This window comes from Cuculus canorus, chromosome 2 (assembly GCF_017976375.1).
Source record: "Cuculus canorus isolate bCucCan1 chromosome 2, bCucCan1.pri, whole genome shotgun sequence".
Classification (NCBI taxonomy): Eukaryota; Metazoa; Chordata; class Aves; order Cuculiformes; family Cuculidae; genus Cuculus; species Cuculus canorus.
This window is the reverse complement of record NC_071402.1, coordinates 10,045,229-10,059,086: the sequence shown is the minus strand read 5'-3', so window position 1 is coordinate 10,059,086 and position 13,858 is coordinate 10,045,229. Positions and strand designations below refer to the sequence as shown.

Genomic DNA, 13,858 nt, shown 5'->3' with positions numbered 1-13,858 from the left:
GTTGCATGAATTGTACCATAAAATCTATTCACTCTATTGTCTAGATCTCTACTGAGTATAAACAGAACTTAAATGCCTATTGCACAGAGAAAAAAACCATACACGACTATTTCTAAATACAGTTGTCTTTAGTGTGGCTCTCAAGTCAGGCAAAAAGTTTCCCATTCCTCATGTGGTTTGGTGTAAATACCCAAATTCAAGTTAGTAACCCAAGGCCTCCTTTGTAGTCAGTGGAAAGTCTGAGGCACTGCAAGAGGTGATTAATCTCATCTATTTTAGAATCATCTTTAGAGGAAGATAAATTGCACTCCAAAAATTTCTGTTTTCTGGTTTTCTTCAGCAGCTATAAAAGGAGTCCAGAAAGCTACATCAGATAAGGCATTAGACGGATGGATCCCATCATGAATGTTGATGGAAAGCCTCTCAAGCCTTGAGGAGAAGCAGGGATTTACAATTATTTTAAGGAATTTAGCACTGAAAAAAGTATTTGAGAACATACTATGTGCTAATGCCATATTGTGAGAGCAGTAATTGCCACGAGCGTGTGGCTGCCAGACCCCATCTCAGTGCAGTGTCGCTGCACCCAGGATCTAACAAGGTAACAGAGCAGCAGCTACAATAATGAGTGAGACAAAATCGAAAGAAATGTCCAAAAATCAGCAAAAACACAATGACTGCGTTTTACATAAATCATAAAAAGTTTGGTAATGAATGATTGGTAAGGTCTTCCTATGGGATTATCAACACAAAACAATTATTCTTTTGCTCATATGCCAAGATGTGGGGGTGAAGTATTTGAACCTCCATGGGAGTTTGATCAGCCCAAGGAGTCTTGACTCAGAAAAAGCAAAAGCATTGACAAAGTGTCATGAACATGAAGAAGAAAGGATACAGGAAATACAATGAGTTATTGGACCCAAACATAGAGTGAAACCTACATTATTTGACTGAGTTAGGATTTCTTGGGTCTTTATCTAAGTGAAAGATCTTATACCAAACCAAAGTGCCTTTTTGCATACACCCTATAGTACAAAATTTGACACAAAAATAACCAAGACTGACCATAGAGCTTGGGAACCAAGATTGGGAGGGGAGAGAGAAAGAGATGATTGTAGAATATGTTTTAACCTGTTGCAGTGGGACAAGGCTCAACTTCATTGCTTCACTCATTATGAGAGGACGCATGTTCAAATACAGATGTTTTCTAACCCTTGGTCAGAAAATGTCTGTGTGTGTCAGTCCATAACGCTTTGTCTATGAAGCAGTTGTTAGCTAAACATAACTGGTTTTGAGCACAACATCACTGTGCTCAATCACCCACCATTATTTGACAGACTTGAGATTTCTAACTCTTCCCAAAGATCAAATTGGTGCTTAAAGGAACTCATTTTCCATTGGTAGAAGACGCGAAAGCAAAAACAATGGAGATCCTCAATAGCCTTTCAGGAAATTAGCTGCAGAATTGCTTTGAAATTTGGCAGCACCATATGCCACTATGTGTCAACTCAGAAGGGAACTATTTTGAAGGTGGTCATAGCTGATTTTCTTAATTTGTTTAATAAAAAGAATTACAGGCACAGTCTCGGATTTTTTGTGTCAGATCTCGTATATCCTCAAAGTATTAAGATCTCATGTATAACAATTATGTCTGTTCTAGCAACTCAAAGATGCTCTGTCCTGCTCTCTGTCTATCAGGTCAGCTGGCATGACCAGTGTCCATATCACTGACCTCACTCACATCTCAAAGCAGAAGTCACACGCAGACTCCTACTGGGAGTGGTTCCTGGTCTGTGGCAACACTCAGAATCACAGTGTGATTGAATAATTTCGTGGAGAAGACCTTTGAGATCATTGAGTCCAACTATACCTCTCCACTACTGAATCATATCCATAAGCACTTCATCTACCCATCTTTTAAATACATCCAAGGACGGTGACACAATCAGCTCCCCGGACAGCCTGTTCCAGTGCCCAATAACCATTTCGTATTTCCTGATATGTAATCTGAACTTCCCCTCATGCAACTTGAGGCCATTTCCTCTCATCCTATCACTTGTTACTTAAGAGAAGAGATCAACACCCACCTTGCTAAAACCTCCCTTCAGGTAGTTGTAAAGAGCTGTAAGGTCTCCCCTCAGCCTCCTTTTCTCTAGGCTAAACAACCCTAGTTCTCTCAGCCACCTCTCATAAGGCTTGTTCTCCAGCCCCTTCACCAGCTTCGTTGTCCAGTCATTTAGTTATCTCAGATTAAAACCATGGCACGAGGCACCCAGCAATGTGTTATTGGCCTTTGTGTACCACTGCTTGGAAGCATCCCTGACATCGCTTTGCCAATTAGTCTAGACATAGTTAATGACTGCTCTAAGCATAAGAAAAGCTGCTGCCATGTTTGCAGTGCAAGGATGGTCCTGAGCCATGGCCCTGTGCATGTGGTGTACAGACAGTGTCTAAAGTCCAACCAGGGAGCCTCAGTCAGTTGTATGCATTGAAATTCTTCCAGCATGTCTCACAAGAGCTGCAGTGTTAGCAAAGGTAGAAGAGCAAATTCCAGTTCGTGTAATTACCTTCCTAAATTAATTCCCCTGCAATTTCAATCAGCTGCTCTTGACATTCCCTCCTCAGGGTGTAATCCTTCCTCATAAATGCTCTAAGCAGAGCATGGGGAGGCATGAGAGGAACAAAGGTAAGCATAGCTGATGATGCACTGCTGAGAGCCTGGTGGGTAGCTCCCCACTGTGCGCTTTGGGGATTTCACTATCAGTCCCTCAACAGCTGTATTTGCTTCTTCTCCATCCCCACCGAAACCAGAAAATTTTAGACTCTGTATTTACAGTCAGTGCGGAATATCCTGTAAAGAGTCTTCTAGGTTAGGATTAACATCTCTGTCCTTCACCTGAAGTTAGGTATAACAAAAATCTAATGGCTCCTATAAAATATACAGGAACTAGGATTTGGATGGATCAGGGCATTTCAGCATTGCTTTAGTTCTAGTGGTGGATGGCACTAGGAAACATTGAATTATTTTGTTATACAAGATACACACCATGTCAAAGGCATGCAAAATCTGAGATGGGAAGATAACAATTAAATGCATATTGCTGAACTAAATTGATAAACAAAGCCCAGCCATATGGTTTGAACAAAACCCAATATTTGCTGTTTTGACATAGGTGTAATGTCTCATAAAATCTTAGTTCTAGCACTAATTCAGATGACCAGAAGAAACTACATGAAATGAAAAACGGGTTTCAGAGCTATAAATAAAGCCATAAGAAATAATATATTAACCAGGAAGGGGAAAACTAGTTACTCAGTGAAATAGTGAATGGATTTTCTTAGTTCTGGTCTTATTAAGTGCTTCCTTAATGATCTATAAAAAGAATCAAATTGAATGTTAACAAAATTACAAGCTAGTGATCTGGAAGGTGATCAAAACACCAGTGAGGACAGAAGAAAGTAAATATGAAAAGCATCTAGGATTAGAAAATAACACTCAGGAGTCAGCATGGCAATCACAAACTAATACAGCTTGGCAAAGCAATGCAAAACAGGTCCGAGCAACCCAGAAACAACTCTGAAAATAGGGAGGACAAGTGAGGTGCAAGGAGCAAAACTGATGCATGCAAGGAGTGAGAGCACATGACACCTCAAGAGAAATGAGCTGCTGCAGGCTCTCAGTATCTCTGCGCAGAAAGATTTAGCAGTGTTGGACATATGCAACTCCACTTCAGCATAGTTTTTAAAACCCACCTACAAACCCACAAAAAGCAGCACCTCTGAGGAAGGAAAGATGTTATCCTGATGACTATAACCAGAGGTGACTTTTAAGCTACGGGTGGGATGAAGGCTTTTGACAGACCCCATGGAGAACTGTAGCTTAGGAGGCCCAAGTAGATCAGTAAGCTGATTGTGCAGAGGAAGCTAATGAGACCTAGTGTTGCTTTCCACCAAATCTCACTTTGAGAAGTGAGTGTGACCGAGAAATCACACTTCTCTGCTTTGGATAACCTCAGTGTCACCTTGGATAGATTACTCCTGACATCTGTGGGACCTTTCACTTGTCTCCAACTTAAACATGCTATTAAGTAGTTTGCTCGCTTAAGGCTGGGGAAGGAGATTTGTGGGTTTCCAGCCTGAAAGTTCTCCCAAAGTGCCTTTTTCCAAAGTAGGTTACCACGAACCTAAATATCCCTGGGCATGTCCTTCTTTCCACAAAAAATGCTAAGTTTCCCAATAGAATGCAGCATATACTTAAAGGCTCTTGTAGACCATATTCCTTATAAAGCTATTAATATTTAAGTTATCCCATTTAATACAGTATCTGCCAGAAGCATTAGCAGATGCAATGTCTCTGTGCTCCATTCTTTCTGTAAAGTTCCACACACAAGAAGGGAATACAGCTGTATTAAATACAACAATAAACATTATTATTTATTTATACCATGCAAAGCTGATCACAGTAGCATCCAACCACTCAGCTGCCTAGCTATAACTAAGGTCACCAATCTATCACATTTCTAAACAAGATATAAATGATCATAACACTCACTTGACCGATTTTATTTGGAAAGCTTCCTATAGCTTTTAAATTAGATCCAAATTACTCAAGTCTAGATGTTGTCCTTAAATATGCATTCCATCACCTGACCTTGCATAATACATCTTAATGCTGGAAAGGACTTTTTACTGACAAAGAAGTACAGAATTGTGCTTTACATACATGCACAGGTTTGTACATTGGCTAATCTATAAATAAAACAGGATTTAGTCAGGTGATATTTGAAGACAGGGAGCCCTAAAGAAAGAACAGAAAGATGCTGGATGAGTAGCCTTTGGTGTGATGTTTGGGAGAAAATGGAACTGCTGAGGCAACTTCATGTTCATTTGCACACACTCAAGCATATAGTGGTACATAACTGGCATTATATGTATGCGACTATTTTTTAATCTAGCTGTTAACATGCATAGTCTTTAGTTACCGCTTTTTCCATTAGGTTTGTTTTATATTTTGCATCAAAACCAGCAAAATGGGGATGGAAAGTCTGTCCCTGATCATTTTTTAAATGCCTCCCTAATCTCCTTCTCAGATACATCAAGAAATCAAGGAGTAAAGCCCACGTGGCCTCTCCACCAGGCAGCCAATCAAGACATGTCTAGATCCTGCATGTACCCCATGAGAATCTGATGTTTGCTGCGAGGAGGAAAGCGAGGCACAAGAAAAGACTGAGAAAACTTTTATGTGACAAGTGATACCTCCAACCAGGCTCCTAGCTGCTGCGCTGCAGATATTGCAATGAATCTACTCCTGGGCTTTACCACTGATGGTGCCTCCAGCACTTCCAAGGCAGCACTGAGGTGGTGCTACTCTTCTATACCAAGTTTCTCAAAACATGATTTGCTGGTGGCTGGAAGGGCTTTGCTGTTTCACCTCTGATCAAAATGGTGAAACTTGTGACTGATTTTATTGAAATTGCACCAGAGGCTCTGAATTTTTTCAGAGGGACTTATTCCTAGGCTGAACTGACAGCATCGAAAGACTTGGCGCTCAGTGTTTGCTGTTGGTGGAACCGCTGCTTGCCCACACATCACACCCTCCCTCGTGCATTGCCAGCCATGGTGGACCTCAACTCTCAATTGCGTTAGGCTCCATCAAACAGCATCAGCAGGGGACTGCACTTGCAGAAGGGTGCTCAGGGAGGACCTGCATCCCCAGGGATTTGGGGGGGCACTGAGGTGCATGCCTGTGCTACAGGCAGCACTGCGCCTGCAGCTCCAGCAAGCCCATCAAAGCAGGCACGAACAGCACCAAAACTGGCAAGTTGGCAGCGTAGCCATGGCAACGCCGAGCACACAGGCTGACCGACCCAAGCACAGGGACCTGCTCCAGGAGTAAGTCTCAGTGTCAGCATGGATGTCCTAGCAAGGAGTTATGCGTCTATAGGTGAAAACACACCTTGTCCCACCACAGGGCCAGGTCTGTAATTTCAGAGGTAGTTTGGGTGCTTAAACAAGCATTGGGCACCTATTTGCTGCTGAAGTGATTCCAAAGCTATGGTGAGGGGATCACAAACCACTCACATTACACCGACTGTGGCTTTCGCAGGCTCTGCTGCCTCTTCTCATTCCTACCAGCAAACCCCAGCTTTCAGCACCTGGTCACCACAGCCTGCGACACCAGCTGAGCGCAGCAGCTGAGATGATGTAGTCACATCTTGCTAAACGGCACGCAAACCCAGGGCAGATTTCACAAGCCTTGATGGATATGCAATAGCAGAGGTGTGTGGTGAGGTCTCCAATGACTAAGACTTCATTATTTTTTACAAAGTATACTGCAGAATCCATACATTATGATGAATTAGCATAAATAATTAAAACAGAACTCGTATTGGCAAAACACAGAAGTAAAAGACACTTGCTAATGGACCAAGCTTGTGCAGCTGCTCCAGGGACTTACTTAGAGACAAGCCCATGCCAAACAGGCCGAAGAAGGATTCATATTTACCCTTCTTTTTACCCCAAGCTTGTTCCCATCTCACCCCAGACCACTGACACAGGCTGGTGCATCAGTGCATCTTAAAGCACATGTCCCAAAGGGCAAAGAGGAAAATAATGGAAAAAACCCAGACCTTCAACCTATTCCCTGAGTCCCTCAACACTCCTTCTGCAAACAACCCACCCACGATTATCATGCAAGAGATGCTCACCGATGCTTCCCAGAAATACTGACGATTTGATGAATCGCATGACTCTGCCTCCTCTTTTTATTCCAGCTATGAAATAATATCGAAATAGGATTGCATGGCAAATAGGGAAGGGTTTTCAAGTGTTCGCTATGGTTTCCTTCTCTCATCAGCAGGTATGCTGTGGTGATCTGCACCAGCACAGTGCAGCCAATATTGCACAATTACCCAAAAAAATAAAATCTCATCCCAAGACTTTTCCTAGTCTTGTTATGAAAGCAAAGGACATTTATCTCAGCGGATGGTATGGAAATAAGAATATCTCCTAGCTACCTTTCCTTCAGCCACTCTTTTCTTTAAGTTAGGCTAAAACTTTCCCATAAACTGCAATTGCATACTTGATCCGTATTTTGTTAGCTTTCTGGACTCTGTCCATTACTCAGCAAATACGTTGTGCTTAAAATTGGAAATAAACTGGAAAAACAAAATCTTAACTTGCTCCAATTCTCCATCTATTCATTTATGCTTCTGTGCATAAACAAAGCATTTTGATGGCTCATGGAAGCCAACAGGTATTAAGTCCATCTCCTTGCCCAAAGCACACATCCCATGAGGCACAACTACAGGAGTTTCCTGCAATATATTGCACTGCTCAAGGCAAAGGAAAATACAGTATATCACAGGAACAGCAGTTGTACCTACAGGAACGCTAGCTCAAAAAGGAGCAAAGACAGATTGCAGCCTAACCTGCAACTCCCAAGAGACATTTCTAAATTAACAATGGCAAAGCTTAAATCAGATATTATTATTATCCATATTTTTAAAAATTTCTGCAGAAATTTAACTTTATAAAGATGAAATTTTTCATGGGAAAATCAATTTTCCCATACAACTACGTCATTAAGATATTGCCAATAAGTTTATGAACCCTGGTGTCCTACTGGAGGGGAACTTCACGAGTGTTATGTAAATCTCACCTAGGAGAGCTGCCAGAGAATAAGTGTTTTCAGATGGGGGAGGAAACTGAGTGAGATATAAAGAAGAAATTCCTCACCTTGAGGGTGTTGAGGCACTGGCACAGGTTTCCCAAGGAAACTCTGGATGCCCCATCCCCGGAAGTGTTCAAGGCCAGGTTGGATGGAGCCTTGAGCAGCCTGGTCTAGCGGAAGGTGTCCCTGCCCATGGCAGGGGGATGGAATTAGATGATATTTAAGGTCCCTTCCAACCCAAACTATTCTATGATTCTGTGTTTCTATGATTCTTTACGACCAAATCTCCTTTCTCTTTTCTATAAGGATAGGTTTGGACCAACTTGCTTGTGCAAAACAAGGAAGGAGGAAGAATCACAAGAAAAATATATCACCTCAATTTCCTTAAATCACTGCCTGTGAAAGCCGAACAACAAAATTGCCATCGGGAATTTCTGCCTTTCTCCTCTCTATCTTTGTCCCTCAGGCTTGGTAGGGCCTGATCATATTTATACAGAACTACTCAATTCGTTCAATAGGTTGGATCACTTCAGTATGTCTAACCCCACCTAAACCAAAGCGAATGCTTACAACAGGGACTGCATCAAACTTTATTTATGTGCACATTATAACAGTGAGCTACACAAAGGATCATGACCCCTTCGCAGCCACATGGGCATCACTGTACAATTTAACAAGATCCCATGTGTACCACCCTTTCAAAAGTTCTGGCATACAAAGCTTTTGCAAAGACCCTTCTTGCCTCCACACAACACCCTCAGCATGTCCTGAAAGTCGGCAACCCTCTTCCATCAGCAGCTTTCAAATTCCTGAATCGTGAGACACTGGAGTCCTTCGCATCAAATCTTCCTGAAACACCTCTGAATGTTTGGATCCATAAGGAATCCATCACACCTACCTATGCTGCAATTCCACTTGGCCCTCAGCTGTTTATTCTCTGGGTCAGTTTTTTTTCATATAAGATCAACCTTCTTACTCTTAATTTGGTTGCATGGTATTCATTGCAAAGTTACTCAAAAGACTGAGACAGTGTGACTTGCCATTAGGAAAAATGGGGCTTTTCTTCAAAATTAAACCAGCACCAGATTTGTAGATTTTATGGAGAGGCTGCAAATCTCTTACCTACCCAAGGCAAAGCATAAATTGTTCTAGCGTGAAAAGAAGTACTGAGAAACTGCTGGGATGGCACTACACAGTGTCACAGCAGCACTGCCAACATGAGAAGGACTCCTCTTCAGGAAGAAAAAAAGTTAAACACAATTCATTTAAAAACAAGAACAAAGGCTTTGGATATCAACTTAGGTGCTGCTTCCCTGCTGCACAGCTCCTGCTCTTAAGCAAGTCATCACTCTCCAGTCTCAGAAACAGCTCTGAAGCCTTGCAGCAAGATTTCAGTACACCCTTCCATCATTTTTGGCAGATTTCTTTTGCAGTGTTTGATCCTGCAGCAAGGTAAGAGTCCACAACTTCTGCTGAGTTCAGAAGGAGCTGAGGTTAAAGAGAAACACACTGTGGCCAATAGCAGCCTTGGATTACTTAGCCTTCCTGAGTGTCTTAGGAAGGGATGTGATGTCTGCGCTTGGCTGACAGAACAGGACTTGTATATCGTACTTCTTTTAAGGATAAGGACTTCTAAAAGTGTTTTTGTTTTTTTTTTTTCATTAATGTAGAATTTGGCAATGATTGTCTTCACAAGACTGCTGCTGACTTCTGTGAGAACAGGTCAGACTCACGACTCAATTCTGCAGGACTGAGTAGTCACCAAAGAGAAGCTGGCCACATACAGCATCAGGTCCACTGCTAAGCAGAATCAACCCTTGCAAATATTTTGATATTTTTCCCATTCTACAATCCATATTGTTTAAGGATCTTAAGGTTAACCACACAACTTGACAGCTATCTAAAATGAACGTTGTAGCTTGGAAATTCTTTGCTAACAAATGCAATTCTTGACCCTTGCCTAAGCCTATCTAGACCCATCCACTGTCCTATTGCTTATAGCAATACATGAGCCCAGGCATGGATTTGACCCATTTGCCATAGTTGTCCGCGAATAGAGAGATGCCAAGTGCTCATAATGCACTGGCATGTGCTAAAGCCTCACATGCAATGTGTGTGGTCTGACCCAGGCAGGATGATCAGGGTGCCCTCCATCCAGATATGGCTCTCCCCAACAAGAAGGAGCAGCATGCAATACTGAGCACAAATGAGCAGCAAGCTCCAGACCAAAGAGTCTTCCCAGCATAACACACTCTAAATCCTGTCGCTCCATGCCTGATAGCACAAGTTTTCCTACAGAAAAAAGGGGCAAAAAAATGAAATAATGTCATGACATTCTGCATCGACATAGAAATCAAGCTGGAAAGCAGAAACCTGTGTCCCAAGACGCACTTTATGAAAACACTAAAAAGAGAGGAGCAGCAATGAGTGAGTGGTACACAGCAGCACTTCAATAGTGAACGCTGCCTTTTCCTCCTCTCTCACAGCTAAATCCCTGCAAACTTACGAGAAATTTGCCTGAAGGTAAAATCACAGCCCTGCACTCAAGGTGTTTGTTTGCAAGTGCAAGAACTATATCAATGTTCCCGACTTCCCAAGATCCAGCTCCAGGCTCAAAGCCCATGCAGCCTAGAGCACTTTGTGTTTAGCAAATAAACCAATTTCAGAAATCACTGCTTAAATCCTCTGTCACATAGTGCTCTGTACACGTTACAGTATTAACGAAAAACAGTAACTCCGTGATTGCTGATAATCCCTTGGGTTTTCAAACACATTCACAACACTAAACCCCTCATTTGTTTTAATAGGACTCTGTTGAGTCCATTGTATGCTGTAAGAAGATTCATTTTTTCCTATATTCCTTATGAAAACTTAGGAGACTAGAATTTTTAGGAATACAAAGCGGTGGTCTTTAGCTTGACTTGTCATCTTTGGGCTACAAACCGAGTTTGTTTCATATCAGTTTAAGTTTCTGTTTGACGGTGCTGCAATGCTCGGGTTTTCTATACTGCAGGGTGACGCTTACTGAACCAAAACCTGACGGCTTATATTTTACAGTTTGGACTATTGAAAGAATCGGGTCATTCGCACTTTACAAAAGCTAGTTTAACCGCACGCAGTGCTCTAGGCTGAACGGAAGCTGTCAGTGTCCCTCTTAAACACTTCGAGCCTTAAAACTGCTCAGAGCTTGGTCCTTTCCCGGAGGCTAGGGCACACAGGCATGCTGCTCCAAGGCAACGCGGGCGTATGTACAGGAGAGAGAAACTGACTTAGAAGAAGCTGCTTATTTTGGAATCCCGACCTCAGAGACACTAAATAAATAAAACCACTTAGCAGCACATCCCATAATAAGACCCTTGCCATCCCCACCCGGTGCTCGAGCGAACCCCTCAGAGTGCCCTTACGCTGAGAATGATAAAGCAAAACAGCAGCGGCGGGAGAGTATCTCCCCGGAGCATCCCTGGAGCATTTCCCTGGGGTACCTCCACAGGGCATCTCCCCGGAGCATCTCCAAGGAGCATCTCCCTGGGGTACCTCCCCAGGACATCTCTCCGGAGCATCTCCAAGGGACATCTCCCTGGGATACCTCCACAGCGCACCTCCCCAGAGCATCTCCAAGGGGCATCTCCCCGGGGTACCACGGGGCATCTCCCCCGAGCGTCTCCAAGGAGCATCTCCCTGGGGTACCTCCACGGGGCATCTCCCCGGAGCATCTCCCCAAGCATCCCCCTAAGGTACCTCCACGGGGCATCTCCCCGGAGCATCTCCCCAAGCATCCCCCTAAGGTACCTCCACGGGGCATCTCCCCGGAGCATCTCAAGGGGCATCTCCCTAGATCACCTCTCCGGGCATCCGCGCTCCGCGTACTCACACGAAGGCGTGATAGAGCAGCGCCCATCCTCGGGGTCGCTCCAGGGCGTCGTAGATCAAAGTTTGGATGCGGCGATACTTGGCGTGGTTCCGCTTCACCGGGCGGCTCAGGGGGGTCTTGGCCAGCAGCCCCAGCCCCGGCGGGCTCCTCTTGCCTCCCTCCTCTTTCCCGCCGCCCTCCAAGAGCAGCGTCCCGTCGCGGTCGCCGCCGGCTCCCAGGGCGAGCGAGCCGTGCTCGGGGTCGCCGCCCGGCGCCCGCCGCCCCGCAGCCCCGCCGGCCGCGCTACCGCCCGCCGCGCCGCGCCGCGCCTTCAGCCCCATCGCTGCGCCCCGCAGCCCAGAGACCGATCGGCAGCCCCGGCAGCCCCAGGGCCATGATCCGAGCTCCCCGCCCCTCCCCCAGACCGTGGTTTCTTTAGAGATTTATATATATATATACATGTGCGTCTGTGTATATATATATATGGAGGGGGGGTATAAAAAAATACAAAAAACCAAAAAACAAACAAACAAACAAAAAAGGTGGGGTGGGGAGAGGCGGTCACATCCCAGTCAGGTCATCCTCGCCGGCGGGCAAGGCGGGGGAATCATCGCGGAGTTTATTTACCAGCCCGATGCCCGAGCCCCTTCCCCCCACCCCCCAACCCCAGCCTCCTCTTCCTCCTCCTCCTCCTCCTCCTCCTCCCAGCTCCTGCCTCCCCCCCACCCCCCCACCCCAAAAGCCCTCACGTTAGGGAGTGGCCCATTGTATGCAGCCAGCAAATAGCCGGGCGCCCGCCCCCCCGCCAGCTCCCCCAGCCCCGGGTGTCCTTGTCATCCGCGGTGCGTGGGGCGCTCCGACGCGGGGCTGGAGCCGAGCGGGGAGATCCCGGCAGCCGGCGGAAAGGGAGACCCCGCTCGACACCCAGGGATCCCCCTGCAGCATCACAGCCCCCCTCCTCTCTGCGGCTGGAGGGGAGGGGGAGGGCATCCCCGGAGCGGGGAGGGGGGTGGGGGCTTTCTTTTCACCGCCGGAGAAAGAAAGGCGCGGAGGATGGGGATGAAGGATGCCGGGAGAGGCGCTGCCTGCCGGTGCGGTTCGCTCCGAGCCGGAGCAGCGCGCCCGGGCAGCCCCCAGCGCCGCCGGGGAACGGGGGTTTGCGGGAGGGGATGCTGCTGTGGACCCCAGCCTGGGGGCTCCTCGAGGGAGCAGCCCCGGGGGGGTACCCTGACCCGTCAGACCGCATCCCCCCTCCGCTTTAGCGTTTGCACCAGCAACCTCGAACCGAAACCCTGAAAGAATTAAATCTACAGCCCTGCACAAGGCTCTTTTGCTTTTGATAGATTCATATAATCACCAGGTTGGAAAAGACTTCTTGGATCCAACCGTTCCTATCTGCCACTAAACCATGTCCCTGAGCACCTCATCTACCCGTCTTCTAAATACCTCCAGGGAGGGTAACTCCACCCCCTTCCTGGGCAGCCTCTGGCAGTGCCCCATGACCCTTTCCGTGATTTTTTTTTTTTTCTGATGTCCAGACTGAACTTCCCCTGGCACAGCGTGAGGCCATTCCCCTTTGTCCTGTCCCCTGTCACTTGGAAGAAGAGGCCAGGACCCTCCTCTCTACAACCTCCTTTTAGGTAGCTCTAGAGAGCGATAAGGTCTCCCCTCAGCCTCCTCTTCTCCAGGCTAAACAACCCCAGCTCTCTCAGCCGCTCCTCACGAGACTTGTTCTCCAGCCCCTTCATCAGCTTCGTTGCTCTTCTCTGGACACACTCCAGAGCCTCAACATCCTTCTTGTGGTGAGGGGCCCAGAACTGGACACAGGATTTGAGGTGCGGTCTCACCAGTGCCGAGTACAGGGGCAGAATAACCTCCCTGGTGGAGGGAGGGTGGGAAGAGACAGCTTTCGTGTGCCCTGTACCCTCTGTGCCCTGGGATTTCTGTTACAGCACACCAGAAACATCCCTTCTCCTCTTAGAGTGGCTCTTGAATAAAAACCTGCCTGCAGGGCTGAGTGTTTACATAGCTACACCTTGGGAGGATACAAAGGGTCTAATCAAGCCTGTCTTTCTTGCCAGTTTAAAATTGAAATAAAATAAAATAAAATGCAATAAAGACAAATCCTTACAGATTGCTGGTTGTTTTCCTGAGAGGTCCTCCTCCTCCAGATTGGGGAGTTTTCCTGGTATCTCTTGAAGAAATGCCAAGACACCCAAGAGCCCTTCCAGACTCATAAGAGAAGCAGATTTGCCACCTACTCTAGCTGCTGCTGCTCCATTCCCCATGGGGTTTGTGTTCTGAGCAGTCCTTCTCCTGTTTCATACATGAGGAAGGAC

At 46.0% G+C, this 13,858-nt stretch overlaps 1 protein-coding gene across 4 annotated transcripts in view; it reads right to left on the bottom strand.

Moving 5' to 3' along the window:
- Window positions 1-12,143, bottom strand: part of KCNQ3 (potassium voltage-gated channel subfamily Q member 3) — a 198,115-nt gene extending 185,972 nt beyond the window's left edge. For 3 of the 4 annotated variants that reach the window (XM_054059686.1, XM_009560043.2, XM_054059688.1), the window contains exon 1: window positions 11,541-12,143. In XM_054059686.1, coding sequence (XP_053915661.1) covers window positions 11,541-11,860 — 320 coding nt within the window. In that variant the 5' untranslated portion in view covers window positions 11,861-12,143. The remainder of the gene's footprint in view (window positions 1-11,540) is intronic. The other variant, XM_054059690.1, reaches the window with a different exon arrangement.
- Window positions 12,144-13,858: the final 1,715 nt, after the last annotated feature.